Source organism: Arvicola amphibius, chromosome 4, assembly GCF_903992535.2.
Source record: "Arvicola amphibius chromosome 4, mArvAmp1.2, whole genome shotgun sequence".
Lineage (NCBI taxonomy): Eukaryota > Metazoa > Chordata > Mammalia > Rodentia > Cricetidae > Arvicola > Arvicola amphibius.
Window position 1 is genome coordinate 28,310,295 of NC_052050.1, and position 17,134 is coordinate 28,327,428.

A 17,134-nucleotide genomic window follows, 5' to 3' on the forward strand; every position below is an offset into this window, starting at 1 on the left:
CATCTTGATTAACCCAATTTTAGTAATCTGTGTAGCACCACGAGGGGTGGCTTATCGGGAAGATTCTATCCTGCATCCATCTCGGAGAGGAGCGTCATGGTGACTGCTTGAGGCATCTGACTCACTTAGGAGAGGCATGGCATCTGACTGAGACATCTACCTCACTTCCTTCTTCCTGGTCTGTCTACTCCACCCACCTAAGGGCTGGCCTATTAAATGGACCAAGGCAGTTTCTTTATTAATGAATGAAATCAACACAAACAGAAGACTTTCCCACATCACTGAGTCAGAAGGGGCTTTAGAGTAGTGTGGTTGGAGAGACACTATAGACCAACTCAAAGAGCCCAGTGCCACCACTCACCTACTCTATCACCATGGGTAAACCTCTCATTGTAGAATCTTTCTTTTCTGTGCCTTAATGAGGGTGTGTGGATGAGGCACAACCATGAAATGACCACGTACCACTAAGAGAATGTAATTGAAATGGCAGTCTACCTGTATGAAACTTTCCACCAAAACTACAATTCCAATTTATTCATGAGAAAACCATCAAACTCATACTGAAGGATGTTCTATCAAGTAACTATGCAACACACGGCCAAACTAACAGTAAGGAACATTGAAGAAACAGTGAGAGACTTTCATGTTCCAGATGGGACTAAGGAAGCATTACGGCTATGCAAAGGTGTACTCCAAATTGGACAGAAAATACATTTTGTTGAAATATTGGGAAATCTAAAACAACCTATATATCAGTTGAGAGTTACATACTCCAGTTGGTGTCTATGTTATGACAAAGGCATAGCATACAGTAATGTAAGACATAAAGGGTTCCTGGAAAGTTCCAGCATTATCTTTGTAACATCTTGTGAATCAATAAAGTTTCCAAAATAAAAAATTTTTAAGATGACAATTATAGAGGCATAGTATTTATTTATTTAGTCTGTTGTTCAGTTTGCTTCTTACATAGAAAACAAAGAAAAACAAACTGTATTCCACCCAAGAAGCAGTTTCTTAATCACATTCATACAGTCTAGATGGGAGAAACACAAATAGAATCACTCTCTAGACCTGCTTCTACCACTGCAAAATTAGTGTGAAATGTCACTTGTCTTATGATGTCTTCTTATGGATTACTCTAGATGACAAAAGAGACTTCAGGGGTATGATTAGATTAAGATTTTGTGCCTCTGCACAAAGAAATGAGAACTACTGTGTTTGGTCAAATTCTAGGATGGCCCCAGGACTCTGAATTTCAATGGTAAACAGCTTTAGAATGAAAGGTATCTTTTGATCTGTTGGAATTTCACCCTTCCTATTTACTGTCCTTGGCAAAAATGAAGAAATTTTGCAGACATGAGTAACATCGTCCACCAATTGACTGTGAGTTATCCAAAAGACCATTACTCTAAATGGGTCTGATTTTCAATGAAAGAGAACATAGAACTTCCCAAAGTTCCCAGGCAGAGATTTAAGGTGAGAGAGCTACCGTCTTGTTATCTTTGAAGCAATAGCCAACATGAAGAAGAAACCCTCCTGAGCCTAAGCCTTCAGCCCTAGAGAGGAAGCAAACTCTTCCAAGTCCGTTAGGAGCACAGCGTTAGACAAGCATAAGTTAAAATGATGCTTTGACAGAGTGATCATAAAGGACCCAGCTAAGTCATACTCAGATTCTGACTCAGGGAATCTGGGAGACAGTAAATATGCGTTGATTACATAAGTGGTGGCAGTTAACACAGCAACAGAAACCACTGTCGGTTCTGTTTACTACAGGAAGGATGCTGGGTATGTATGACTTTGGAGGCATCCTAGATCAGCAAGAACCTTGTCTTCTTGTTTGTTTTCTTGCCTAGGATTGTTGGGGAGAGAAGAGCTATTTGTATCACTGGTGTCAAGCCCGAGACTTTTGTTTTTAAACAAAAGGAACAGGCCTTTGGCAAAACACAGCTAATTAGACTTCAGTATGCCACCACAGGTGGTTGGAGATAATTACATTCATCTAATAGTCTTGAGATTTAAAGACTACCCAGCAAGAAAATGCTGGAAAATAGTGTTCGGGGAGAGTTTACTGTCCAAGATGAGCCTCTTGTACTTGATTTTAGAGAAAGCAGCATCGGATGCCACGGTGAGCTAATGAAACTCCTTAGTTCCAGTCCTGATCATAAATATTAGCAGTTGAGGCAAGTTCTTCTGTTGATCGTTCTGACGGCCATGGGCTCAGTTTCAGGACCTTGTGGTGATTTCCGTATCTTCAGGGAGAAGTAATGGCTCATGACTATTTCTCTGTCCTCCAGTTACTCCCAGAACCTCTATTCAAATATTAAGTATGGTATGTCAGGATTTCCATGCGTCAGTCTCTGACCACACTCACTATCACAGCAATAGCCTCAGTTACTTTACACTCACCAGAATGACCTTTGCTCTGTTTCTCATGTATAGCTTGCCCACGCTTGCCGTCACACAGGCCTTAGTACCTGGAACCCTTCTCTGAGTCCATTTATTAGACATTTATTAGATTAGTGTCCTGGCTAATCTCTGGTTCTAACTTGCTGTGGCTTTATAGGCAGGGACTCCCCAAATTTTAGACTATTTCTACTAGACTTTAAAACAGTAGTTCTCAACCTTCCTAATGCTGTAACCTACTAATATAGTTCTTTGTGTTGTGGTGACCCCCCCATCATAAAATTATTTGTTGCTACTTCATAACTGTAATTTTTGCTACTCTTATGACTTGTAATGTAAATTTCTGATATGCAAGATATCTGATATGTGACTGCCCAAAGGGTTGTGACTCACAGGTTGAGAAGCATGGCCTTAAAGCATGCCGCGTTGGGCCAGCAAGAGAGCTACTCGGGTAAAGTGCTTATTACGCAGGCCTATTGATCCCAATTTGATACCCACAACCCACGAAAAGTGCAAGGCAAGAACTGACTCCACAAAATTGTTTGTTGACTTCAACACATGTCTAGTAACACACACATGCCTGTATACATGCTTCTTAGACACAAAATAAAATTGAGAAAATCAGTGATTTCCATTTTCATGCATTGGAGTTCATACTGTCATCATTACCATTGTCATTATCATCATTATCATCATCATCATCATCATCATCATCATCATCATCATCATCTCTTCAAGGGCTGAGGAGCATGTCTGTAGAGTCAGGCCTTTCTTTTCATCTTGTTCTTTCTTATGTACTTGCTCTGACCCAAGTCAGTTAAGCAGATGTGTAGTCACTATTGTAGGGAAGGCCTGCGTTATATCCTGATGGTGTAGGAGATAAGAGGAGAGGAGGACCCCTGTCCTCAAAATCTTCACTGTTTCTGTCTTAGTTCAAATAATCTTTTTAATTGAATTTTACAATATTGTCACCTCTTCCTTGTTTCTTCAGGATCTTTGGCTTCTAGAATATCAGCTAGTACATTACTTTATGATCAGACCCCTGCTGCTCTCTAGTGTTAATGCCCAGAGCTCCTCTTGCTCTACTGGGCCTTGCACCTTTCAAGGTTTTCAAGCCTTTGCCTATGTTGCTTTTCTTTCTGAAATTCCTTTTCTCTTCTTCCCCGGTAGAGTGCTATTCATCCTCAGGGCTGTGCCTCCCCTTCTGAGGGTTAGTAACTCCCAAACATTTCTGAGAGGAGCCCTGGAAATATTGTAAGATAGCAGCCATTTATCTGTCTTTCTCCCATTGCCTCCTGAGATGGAGGCCAGGGTAAGCTCTTTAGAATAGTATCTCAGGGCCAAATATAACTTTTTCTAGGGAGGTCAAAGGAGAGCATTCTGGGTCACTGTGCTGAGGGGCTTGGGTCTAGGGACCTGGGGTGAGCCTTAGCAGCTGACAGAATCTAAGAGGGGTTTTCACCTTCTCCAGAGCTTCATAAGACTGAGAAAATACATAATCCATGGGTGTGATTCAGGTGTTAGAAGGGAAGCAAGCACAGATCATTTTGTTTTAGGATGAAAAAGAGACTTCCCTTGCGAACCTTACCACACAAAGAAGATATTGGGGTGTCCAATGGTTGCATATTATTTCTAACAAGTGACTCCCTTATATTGCAAGCTCCAGAAGTTAAACATCATCACTTTATGCCATAACATTCCACAGCATAATGTCTCTTCCTAAGGGAAGATGCTCGTTTTGTAACAAGTAGAACATGGATAGACAGTGTTTGGCACATATTCCAGAAGTGTGCTAAAGACATGTGTGTATTTACACTAAATTAAAAAAATGTGTTATAGATATGTGATATATTTATAACACACATTTTTAATATTTAATAAATATAATTTAAATGGTACTAAACAAACTTTCTGCTAACTCCTCAACAGCATAATTAGCCTAATATTGTTTTTTTGTGTGAACATATATATGCTATTTATTTTGCTCTTGTTACTTAACAGCTTCACACATTTCTGCGATGAAATCCAGTCATTTCATCCCCCGCCTCTTCTCCTCGCCACTCCCCCCCCCTCGCTGGAGTCCCTCTTTTCAACAAGTCCCTTGCGCACTGAACTTTCTAATCCTCTTTTTGTGTGTGGCTCACCGAGGGTGGGTGGGAGGTTACTGACTGGACCTGTGCAACTTATCTGTGACTATTCCATTGAGGAAAGTGGCATCCCCTTCCCCCAACAACCTTTACTATAGTTGGAGCCCAGTGACATATATGTATGTGTGTGTGTGTGTGTGTGTGTGTGTGTGTGTGTGTGTAAATAATAAGAGTGATCTTCCTATATTTCCATTCTGCTGTCTTCAGTGTGGCTTGTGGATTTAGTACTTAAGCTTATTCAGCAGACTTCCTTTCACACTACGGCACGGACAGAGCCAATAATCACTTGTGTGTGTTGGTCAGTTGTCCTGAGAAAGAGAACTAATGAAATAAGGGAAGGAAGACTGTAGAAGGACACAAGCACACATGCGCGCGCGCGCGCACACACACACACACACACACACACAGGCACACACAGGGGCAGGGTAGGGGAGAGGCAGGAAGACAGACACCAGAGCATTTCTTACTAAATGTCTGGTAGCATACTCTATGCTCTAATCATTACATAAATTAGTCATTACAGTGTAGCTGGCAAAAAGAAGAGAAGGAGGAGGAAGAAGAAGGGAGAATAATATATAGGAAAATTAAGAAGAGGAAGAAGAAGGAAATCCCTACTGTGGCTGTAGATATTAGTTGTGTGCAGGATGAATAGTCCAACAAAATCTGGGCTTCGCTTGCAAAGCAGAGCCTGCTGAGAGGGAGGCTAGTTGAAGGCCTATACTGAGCTGCTCAGCAAGAAATTCTGATACATACCACGCAGGCTGAATCATGCTATTCTACACCATTATTAGCCTTGTGACAGAACTGGTTCTCTGGAGCTGTGCCTTTATGGTCTATCTAGCCATTTAGATGGTGAGTTCAGATTGAGTAAGAGCTATGCTCCAGTTCCCCTTCTTTATCCCCAAACAAGGGGCTCTGCATCATGAAGGTGTTGCATAAACGCCACCAAAACTGACCAACGTAGGGCATTCTGGCACCAAGTTAACCTTTCTCTTGCCACTGCTGTGGCCTTTATGTGTTTCTCTTCAATACAAGTCCTATAGCCACAACTTGTATACATACCAGGCTGGAAATAAAGAAAAGTAAAACTCTTGAGTCAGCATCAAAGGAAAGAGAAGTGATACCCAAGGTTGTCTCGAAAGCATAAAACAAGTCATACTAGGGTTTTGGACACATATAAAGAGGATATAAAAACGAAAACAAATAGTGTAAGTCAGGCAAAATGCTATAAAATCACATGCTACCTAAGGGTATGACAATCACTGAGGGTGCTCTCTACAGAGGCAGAAGTAATTTAGAAATGAGGGACTCTCCTCGGTCACTCTAATCCCATATTCACAGGTACACAAAATATAATGGTTTATATAACTTCTGTACTATTATGAGTATAAAAACAGTTTCTCTTGACAAAAGACACATCTTTAAGTCTTTTATATCATAGATAAGAATGCTGCCAACTATAAATATCAAGTGACAGGTATCTATACCTATTTAAGAAGACATAGTGCATGCAACTTACACAATTGCTATTTGAAACCTGGACACTCGTGGGTGAATTAAGTTCCGTTTCTGTGCACACTGGGCTGAAGAACCACGTGCCATGTGCTGTGGCATATTTGTGAAGTTAGGACTGTAGAGCGCTGAGGCTCTCCAGCAGCCAGCTGGCTTTTTTCTGAGTCACCCACTCTCCTTAACCATGGATGTCTTCCTCCAAAGAAACAACCCCAGCAATACTTATTGTTGTCCCATGACAGAAATGATTAAAGGAATTTCACAAGCTCCTTCTCTTTGCCCAGCTTATATGAAAAGCTCTACAGAAGAAATAAGTAAAAAGACAGAGCAGTCAAGAATGAACAGATGACCGGGGACAGTGCACATTTTACCTGTGACCAAGTTTGGAACCCTCAGCCTGTTCTTTTGATCTTCTGTTCTGAGCACCACGGGTGAGTGCGGACCATACATTGAAGCTCTTGGGAGCTGCCTTTCTGTCTCTCTCACATCTAGTAAGCTAAAAATACCAGGAGATATGTCGCCCCTTCCATGTCTTTTCCCTTTAAACTCTCATCCCTTCCTTTGCTTCCCTCCCTTTCTGATACCTTGCGGGATGGTCTATGGGTTTCATGGTTAATGCCAAGTTGTTAATTCCACATATAGTGTAGGGAATAGGATCATTATGAGTAAGGGACATGGTAGAGAAAGGACCCACTGCTTTCCTTTTTAACTGAAGTCACAGTGGGCTTCTGGCTGTCACCTGCCTTTGGTGATCAGTTCAGTGCCCGCATGCTGACAGTATCCACATATGACCTGTTTATTTTTAGAATGCACTTGGCCTGATCTGCTGAGTCTTGAGCATGGATTCGGATGCAGTGACATCAGTGACAGCATGTATCCCAGCAAGCTTCATTGCCGTGGTCAGTCTGTTCAAGTTTCCTGTTTCATTAATGTTAAGAACAGTCCTTTCTCTCTTGACCAAGTGCAGGCAGACAGCCTATGCTCTCAGCCTTCTATTCTCCCTCTCTTTAGAGGAGGCTCCCATTGATGGAATGACCTGAGGCTTACAGGCTTACACAGAAAAATAATGTGTTACATATAAGTTAGAACTACTCACAAAATAAAACTTCCCCTAATGTATGCAATACTCTTCCAGCACTTTATAGACTCTTCTGACTTTCACAATATTTTCAGGCCATGTAGCCAATGTGACGTAGAAATAACACTGATGTTCATCAAATTCTCTTTTATAATTACTTTACGAGTACATAGGAGTATGAGGTATGACTAGTAAACTGATAAATGGGGTGTTGAGTATTTCTATCTCCTTAAAAATGTTTAAGGAACAAAATGAGTTGAAATAAATAGATAAAAATAAAAGTGTATTTACCTGGAACAAAGCTTCCCTGGACCACCTCCTTGTATGCCCACCAGCCTTCATGGATTTTTGGTGAATTCTGTTGAGCTAAAGGAGAAACAAACAAGAAGGTAGATTAAGATATAGCACAGGAGCCACATTCCGACTGCTAAGTAAAAATAGTAAATAACCATAAGATCACCTTTCACTACTCCAAAGCCAGAATCCTTAAGAATCTTCTCCTTTTTTTTCTTCAAATGTACCATTAGCATGTAAATTTCTTGTCATAGATTTTTATAGCTATTTGGGTATTTAAAAATTTTTATTTAAAAGAATTTTCCATATAATACATTTTGATGATATTCTTTCCTCTTCCCCAACTCCTCCCAGATCCCTACACCTCCCTATGCTTCCAATTAGATGTTTTTTCTCTCTCTCCCCCTCTCTCTCTCTCTTTCTCTCTCTCTTGCTCTCTCTCAAAATAAAAAAAATCAACAAGAAAAATAATAACAGCAACAAAAATCCTCCGAACACAGCATGGTTCCTAAAGCAGCACACTCAGTTGAAGAGGATGACTTCCCCCAAACACAGGAGGACTTGTCTTTTTAGGTCAAGAATATAGGAGAAACTGTTTTTCTGCTTTACCTCCAGACAAGCTCTTTAAGGTATTTAGATATTTTTATGGCAGTAAAGACACATTGATTATGTTTTGGCTTATTTACCTGCTATCTTCTTGACTTCCACACACAGACACACAGAGACACACAAACACACACCACTTGTTGGACTCATGTGCGTACAAATCTCAAAGAGTGTGTAAAAACTGTATCTTTGTTTGTTTAAACTGTATTCATATTTTAGTTCTCAGCTATAGTGAAGAAGACTCAGAAACTTGCAATCTGTTTTGACTAAACCAAACATTAAACCTTTATTTATTATGTTAATTTTATTCAACCTCCCTTTTCTAAATCCTATCTTGGAGATGCATCATTTTGTGTTGTAGAGGATGGGCAGAGGATGTCAGGCTTGAAAACAAGGCTTTGTGTAGACAAGGGACTTGCTAAATCCCTCTGCGTTCCAGATGCACTTGTAATGTTTTTCTCTGCCTATGAGACTGGAACCTTGCAACTGGTAACACCATGGTTGAAGGGTAGCTGTTGACACAAGACAGATAAAAGAGAAGTCTAACCTGAAACTGACAGTGGGGCTTGGGACTTTGGAGACATACAGAAGGGTGACAAAGAACTGCTTGGAAGGTATGGAATGTCATCAGCTACAAGTGGCTCAGCATGAGTCTAAGGAGTAGATGCAGCAACAGGCACCAGATTTCGGGCACTCTGGATTCCCTTGTGTTATAGAGTCCAGATGTTTGCATTGCACTTGAAGTTCCTGAAGGCATGGCCAGCTCCAGAATACAGATGGAGTAATCTCTAAGTGGATGGACAAAGACCATCCCTCTGTGTCAGAGAAAAAGGGGTTAGAATTCGGAAAGCATTTTGATAGTTTTTTCTCTGAGCATTGGCACTGCATGATAGATATTGCTTCATTCTCTTCCTCAATACATTGATGGGTCACTGCCACAGGAACAAGAGGAGATTCCAAAGGCTTAGAAATTCATGACATGAATATAGATGACACACAATGCAGTCAAGCCTAATAACCTTACCCCTCTTTTGGAAACACTGTGTAACACTTAGCTGGGTGCAGATTAAATGTAATTCAAAGATAATACAACTTTTCAAAACAGATCAAAACTAAACCTTAATATTTTACTAAATGAAACTCAATCTGGACCCTTCTGGTTCTCTAGGTAGTTTGGAAAAGACTTGTATTTCTGCAACCTTGAAAGCATTGGTCTTGAACTTCATCTGCCAGTGAATACATTAGAGATAATTCAGGAAAGTTTTTATTATCTCAGACAGGAACCTTTCAGTCTTATCAAGACTCACCTGTGCTTTGTCATGTCAAGACCGTTGAGAATATAAGTAAAAACTATAGCCTTCTTTATTTACTATGACTGCCAGCTACTGGGGATTGTCTTGGATATGTTTCATCATTTAAATGAGGCTCCATGGGGTGGACTCAACAATCTTATATATTTATATATAAATTTATATATCCTTTTACCAAGCCACATTACAAATTTATTTTTAATTTATATTTATCTGTATGAATGTATGACACCTGTGTGTTTGACCATAGAGGCCAAAAGAAGGCATCAGAGTCCACGGAGTTGGAGTTATAGGTTGCTGTAAGCTACCTGACGTGTGTACTGAAAACTGAACTCATATACTTTACAAAAACACCCTTAACCACCAAGTCATCTCTCCAGGTCTAGCTGAAATATATATGATATATATCAACAAAATTGTTTTAAATAATATATTTTGACCACGTCTTTGTCTCTATCTCAGATCCTCTGAGATTGTTTCCACCACCCTACCCACCCAACTTTATGTCTTCTATCTCTCATAAACAAAAGTTAAACCAAAAGCAAAACAAACAAAAATAAGTAAGACCAAACACACACACACACACACACACACACACACACACACACACACAGAGAGAGAGAGAGAGAGAGAGAGAGAGAGAGAGACAGAGAGAGAGACAGAGACAGAGACAGAGACAGAGACAGAGAGACAGAGAGAGAGAGAGAGAGAGAGACAGAGAGAGAGATAACTGGACAATGTGTAGAGAGAGACTTTGGAGCACTCAGTCCTAAATGAGATGTCTTCATCAAACCCCTCCCCTCAAGGTCCCTCCCATCAAGAGGGGACCTATCAAGAAGAGGAGCAGGAAAGTCTACAAGAGCCAGAAGTTACCAATGACTTCAAGGAAACAGTGTCTTTGGAATACAATAGGACTGATGCACATACAAATAAACAGACAACAACAACAACAAAATACTTCGCAATAAACAAAAACAAAAACATGGAGTTAATTTTGTGTTGGCTAGTTATTGAGCATGGGGTCTGTCATGGAGTGTTTTTGATATCTCCAGTGATACTCCATTTGAGAAAACAGATTTCCCTTTGCCAACAGGTATCAATTGCAAATAGCTTCTTATAGGGGTGGAACCCTGTGTCCACCTCCCTGCCTCAGTGCTGGGACCCCATCTGCCTTACACTTGTGCAGTCTTGTGCATGCTGTAACAGTCTCTGTCAGTTCATATGTGCATCAGTACTGTTGTATGCAGAAGGCACTCTTTCTACGGAGTCACCCATAACTTCTGTAAATAGTTCTACCTCCTCTTTCTCATAGACCCCTGAGCTTTGAGGGTAGGGATTTGATAAAGAATCTCATTTAGGACCAAGTGCTCCAAAGTCTCTCTATTGCAAGAAGAAACTTCTTTGAGAAGGGTTGACTGAGGTACTAATGTGGGTCCCACCCTAGTGAAGTAACCCCAACTTTTAATTAGAGAATTTGCATATGTTTAAAAAGTTCAACATAAAACTTTAATTATATTATAATCAAGAAATTAAAAAAAATACAATTTCTCATAATATTGTTTCTGTACACAAAACTTGTATGTCATACACTATGAAGAATCAATTAGCAAACTAGCTCTTACTGGGAAGACATATGTAGGGGTCAAGAGCCAAGAATGGTTTTGCACTTTCAAATGCTTGAAAAAATCAAACAATAGCAGTAACTTATGATATGAAAATTATATAAAATTTAAACTTCAGTGTTCACAAATCATTTTGGCTCACTATGCTTATTTGCTTACATATTACCAACCAATTCCTTTCTTTGGAAGGACGATGTCTAAAATGCCTTAAGAGAAATCATTTGGCTTGCAAACCCTGAAATGTTTCCTCTGTTAGTCTTTACTAAAAAAAAGAAAGTGGTTGTAGCTAATTTCTACATATAAAATTCAAAAAAGAAAATCAACATACTGAAATGTAACAGTTTAATTGCAATTGTAATTCCATAAGAGAATTACAAGGAACACGATTTATAATAAAACACTGTATGTTTCAACATGTACACAGTGGGGCCCGGCACGCCTGAACATAGAGTGAAGAAATTGGATGCTGTGTGGAAACATGCACAAATAATCTCTATGCGTTGTGTAGGAGGTTTCTGAATCATGGCCTCGCTGACAGAGGTGATTTTCCAAAATAAGGAAAAACACACCTCTTTATGAGCATTTATTTTGTTAAAGAACAAGGGTTAATAAAAGTCTGTAAGAGATACTTTGTGTTCACACGCAAAGTGGAGCTTGTTGGTTCAGAAAAAAATAAAACATTTTCCACTCCCTTGAATATCTGCTGGGACATGGAATCATTTATCATTGTTTGGAACTGTCTAATGTACTAGAGAACACATAGTGTCTATGCCACCACCCCCCTTTGTTGGAGTTAATTGCACCTTTTTTTCATTATAACACTCTCAAGAGCCCTCATTAATTTCCAAAATATTTCTCTAGGAATGGTGACACTCTGTTGACAGTCTCTGACCTATGGGACTATTTATAACATTATTTGTGTCTTCTAAATGAACTCAAGTGAAGTATTATATTGAATGCTAAGCAGAGGACGATGCTTTATCTCAATAGATGAAAGAGACACACCTTACAGAGGGAGAGGATGGCAGCCAATACCTACGTACATTCTTATTCAGGCAGCTGGAAATTTTAAGAAGTTACATGAGGATAGTGGGAGAGTAGTCATCCCCTGAGGTGGGTAACTCGAGAGAGAAACTAAACTTTGAGCAGAAGAGAAAGTAAAACATATGCATAGACAAAGAAAGTAGAAAGAAAAACAGAGTCCAGAAGTTCAGCTCAAAGTGGGAGTGCCTTGCTCCAACACAGAATGCCACTGTAGTGGCCTGAGATGATAGCTAAAGAAAGAGAGAGGGCCTATATGGATTATATTTTGACCATTATACAATCTAGCAAGAAAATTGAAGAGGGGGGAGTGGTGCATGTGGCAGAGAACAAAAAGGGGTGGGGGAAGCAACTCAAGATTGTAGCTGATAATGAACTCATCACTGCACATAATTTCAGTGTAACCAGAAATGAATCTTGAAAACCACATACACATAGGTGCCAGGAAGAGCCTCTCCTCTTCTTGGCACTCAACTAAAGCAGTGTCAAGAAGTCAAATGAAAAACTCACTGAGTGAGTGGCTAAGCAACTTTAGAGACAAAGGCCTTTTCCTGCATACCCCTCCCTGGCCAACCAAGGGCAGGTGTCAGGGAACTATATTCTGAGGTCTGATCTGCAGAATCTCTCTGGCTACAAGGCAAAGTGATGGCGTCAGAACTCCACTGAATGCCCCATGAAGTAGAATCCTGATCTGAGTCACAGTAAATTTCACAGAGCTACACCAGTGGAGAAAAACCACATCTCATCCCTACCACAACCGAGTTCTACTAGAGCATCGTAAATACTCTCATTGAAAGATCAAGGTGAGGTAAAACAAAATCTAATACATGACCCAATGCCTTCAGGACTCTTTTCCTCCTATTGGGTTGCCTTGTCCAGCCTCAGTAGGAGTGCTTTTGTCCTGTTTTGTCCTGTTTGACTGTCATCTCTTGGAGGCCTACTTTTTTCTGAGAGGAAATGGAGATGAGGTGAATCTGGGGGAGAAGGGAGGTGGTGGGGAGTTGGGAGGAGTGGAGGGAGGGGAAACTGGTTGTGATGTGTTGTATGCGAGAAGAAATCTATTTTCAATCAATAAACTCACAAGTCCTATGTAGACATACAAGAAACATGGCTGGGCATGAAGTAGTAACCCTTAAAGACCATCCACTTATTTATAAAATGAAACAGTAACATTTTTGTGGGTCCTGCATGTCCAGTTCATACAGCACACCATCAAGCAGTCCGGCAAGAACAGTTTCTTGCCCAAATGGCTAGCCTTGTCACATTGAAGGCAAATTTCAAAATGAGTTTTTTCAATGCCCATCAACTTCTCTGAAGTAATTGGTACTGCCAGATGCAGACATGTCTCACTGTCAAGAAAATTCTAATTTCTAAGTGTTAAAAGTAATATATCTAACTGAAATATATCTCTGTATATCTAGAAAACCTAAATAGCATGAGTACAAGTTTCACTATTAAAAAGGACTATATATTAATCTGTAATTTTTAATTATGCATTGTTTTTTAAATGAGCTGCACAAACACAATACCTTAAACAAGAGTAGAAATATACATATAATAAAATTGACCTTAAATTTGTATTAATAGACCAACATCCTTACCAATGCAAAGTATTCATCTCTATATCATATACCCCTTATTTTTTTCTTTAGAAAGACCTTGGTTGTGACCATTAACTATTTATAATCACAGCACTAGGGAGGCAGAGATAGGTGGATTCTGAGTTTGAGTTCAGTCTGGTCTACAGAGGGAGTTCCAGAATATCCAAGGCTACATAGAGACCCTGTTATGAAAACACACACACACACACACACACACACACACACACACACAAAATCAATTCCACAGTAATAGATGTGAGTCAATTAGATGGGATATCAGATAAAGCATTCAGAAAAATATTTCTAACAATTTTGAAAATAATCAGTGAGAACATAAAATTCTTTGAATGAACTCACAGAATGCAAAAGGTTAATTTAGTAAAGAGAGAGAAATATTATAAAAAATCAAACTGAAGTTTTGATACTGAAACTCTTAATAAGGAATTGAAGTTATGCCTCAAGAGGAACTGAGTTCAGATCCCAGAATTCACATAAAAAGCAGGGCATGGGTGCACATATGCCTATACCCTTTGTGCTGTATGGGGCAGAGATAGAAGAATAGTTGGGGTTTGCTGACTAACGTAGAGACTCTGTCTCAAAAGATAAAGAATCATGGATTTTTTTAGTTAACTGAAAAGAATCTGATTTACTGTTGAAACAGATAAACACTTCTACCAGGGCATGGGAAAAATAGACTAAGATAGTCAACTACAGAAGATTAGGAAGGAATTAAATATTACAAAAAAAAAACCAAAATGATGGGATTAACACAAGCCTTTCAGTAGTAAGTTTGAACATCAATGGCCTCAATTCTCTGATTAAAAGACAGACAAGCAGATTGCACCGAGATACATGTGCCATCTGCTTGTCACATGTTAAGAGCACATGACAAATACAAGACAAATACAACCTTCAGGGGAAAAGGATGGAAAATGAAACACACCAAGTAAATGGAGTTTGAAAGCAATCAGGTGTAGCTATCCTAATACCTGAGAAAGTAGACTTCAAACAAAAATTAATCAGAAGAGATAACGAAGGTCGCTTTCTTTTGATTAAAGGAACAATTCCCCAGGAAGATATAATAGAACTGGAGAGATGGCTCATTCATTAAAGGCTAAAGCTCACAGCCTCACAGACAGAAAGATATAGTAGGCTAGTAAGGTGTGAAGAAGCAGCCACACTAGTTAGCCATAGAGGCCAGGCGATGGTGGTATATGCCTTTAATCCCAGTACTAGAGAGGAATATAAGACAGGAAGTGATAAGTCTCAGTCCCAGTCTGAGGATTCGTGGAGGCAGGAATGTCCATTTAAGTCTGAGGTAGAAGTAAAAGCCAGTAGCTGGCTGCTTTGCTTTTCTTATCTTCAGCTTGAACCCTAATATCTGTCTCTGGGTTTTTGTTATCATATATAAATTATATATATATATATATATATATATATATATATATATATATATATATTATATAAATTGTATATATAATTATACATACTTATATTATGCTTTAAAATGCTCTTGGATTTTGACTGTAGACTCATTTTGAGTCTTGGCTTTTTAGAAAGACGGGGTGCACATTTAAAATGCATCCCATTTAAAGTTCTACTCCCTGCCACAAGGATTGATTTTAGATGAAACACCTAGAGCAGCACGGGATTCCCATTTAACGCCTCCTGCCAGAAGCTGGCAGTCATCTTGTTTGCATCTGATTTCCAGCCAGTATGGGCTGATTGAGAATTCCTCAGAGCAAACAGGTGAGCAGAGAACAACCGGGCTCTTCCAGGCTCCTCTGCTCCTCTTTGCCTAGGGATTGCAATCTCATCACTTAATGCACAACCAACCCCTGGGACACATCCAGGTGTCTAATAAGAAAAGGAAAAAGTTCTCCTGACAATAAAAGCTGCAGCCACTGTCAGACGAGATATTCACAGTCGGGAAAATACATTTCATTTTTGTTCACTTTTTTTTTTCGTTCCTTGTGGCAGTTTTAACTTCAGGGTTTCAAAGAAAACCAGAATGCCAGAATTTTAGGAGAGATGGGGTGCTCACTAATAGTATTCCTTTTTGACAGATTGAAGACTTTGGGGTACAAAGACTTCTAAAGACTAAAACTTTCTATAAGAGGTCACCAAAGAGATGCTATAAGATGCTTTAGTCTTTGAAAACGAGTACTGAATTTGCCCCTATAATACAAGAGCAGGGCAGGTAATATGTAAATACAGGCTCATAGTCCTATGACAATAACAAAAAGCACAAGCTATAGTTTCCACCACTTGCTTTAAACTTAGCTATTTTCTTGTTTTTGTTTTTGTTTTGTTTTGGTTTGGTCATGTGCTTTTACTCCTTACTCAAATATTTAGAAGTCACTTTTTAAAAAAAAAAAAAAAAGACAGAATTACTTTTGAAAACTGTGGGTTTATAACCAAGGCATATTGGTATTTGATTACCATGTACTGAAGGCTTTATGTACAAAATTACATATTTTCCAGACTTTTGAAATTTGTCACCTGATCTGTATCAGATTCAGTATGTCATTGTCCCACTATATTTCTGCTGGAATAAAATAACCATGTTGGAAATGCTTCATATGAGTGGCTGAATCATCCCACACGGTGTTTTTGACACCAGTCAAGAGGAACCTGGAACTCCTTCTTCACCCATTTTATTCCTTCCACAAATTTCCAGAGCATGTTTCTGGATGATTCTAGGGAATCTCATGTGTCCCCAAGGAAAAGTAATTCCATTTTCACATGTCAAAGTTTTTGTATCATCTTTTGAGATTAACTCTTGCAATCCCTCTCTTTTGTTAGCTGTATAATAACACAAACACCTTACTTGGCTTTTAAAATCAGGATTTAAAAAAATAGAAAAACGGAAAATACTTCCATGTAAAAATTAAATTGCACTCTTGGTGATATTCAAGACACAAAGAGCAACATCAGATACTGGACAGGCAATGTGGTCCACAAGAGAATAGAATAGGAACAATGTTCTTAGCATGGGAAGGGAGATGCTAAAAAAAAAAAAAAAAGTCAGTCAAAACCTACCCCACATACACTAAGCATGCACACTCTGGAAATCAGTAGATCACATTGCCCTGGATGGTCCATGTTGAAAATGGATGGAACCGAACATATGGGGGAGACATTAGAACACATGCTACCATGACTATTTGGCTTTAATAATAGCATGAACCACAAGCACTTGTTTGTCTGAGAAACTTCTTCATCCAAGGAGCTTACTTAAGGAATCATGGTATCTGTTGACTAGAACAACACTTAGTGTTGGAAATAAAAAAAAAATCATTCTGACGTTGTATGCATGGTACAAAGTTCCATTTTCCAGCACAGCACTGCTTTCTCTTTAATGGGCATTCTACCTTCTATGTGGGAATCAGGGATACCAAGAAAGGCATAGCTCACCACAGGAAACAGTTGGTTATCCGAGCACACTTCAGGGTTCCCTATGAACTAGCAGGGATAGCAGGGATAATTTTCTTTCTCTAGAACAGTGATTCTCAACCTG

At 39.3% G+C, this 17,134-nt stretch overlaps 1 protein-coding gene across 1 annotated transcript in view; it reads right to left on the reverse strand.

Annotated features, from left to right (window-relative positions):
• The window catches only part of Ca10 (carbonic anhydrase 10), a 489,514-nt gene that overhangs the window by 397,512 nt on the left and 74,868 nt on the right, over positions 1 to 17,134 (reverse strand). The window contains exon 2 of the mRNA XM_038328538.1: positions 7,432 to 7,506. Coding sequence (XP_038184466.1) covers positions 7,432 to 7,506 — 75 coding nt within the window. The remainder of the gene's footprint in view (positions 1 to 7,431; positions 7,507 to 17,134) is intronic.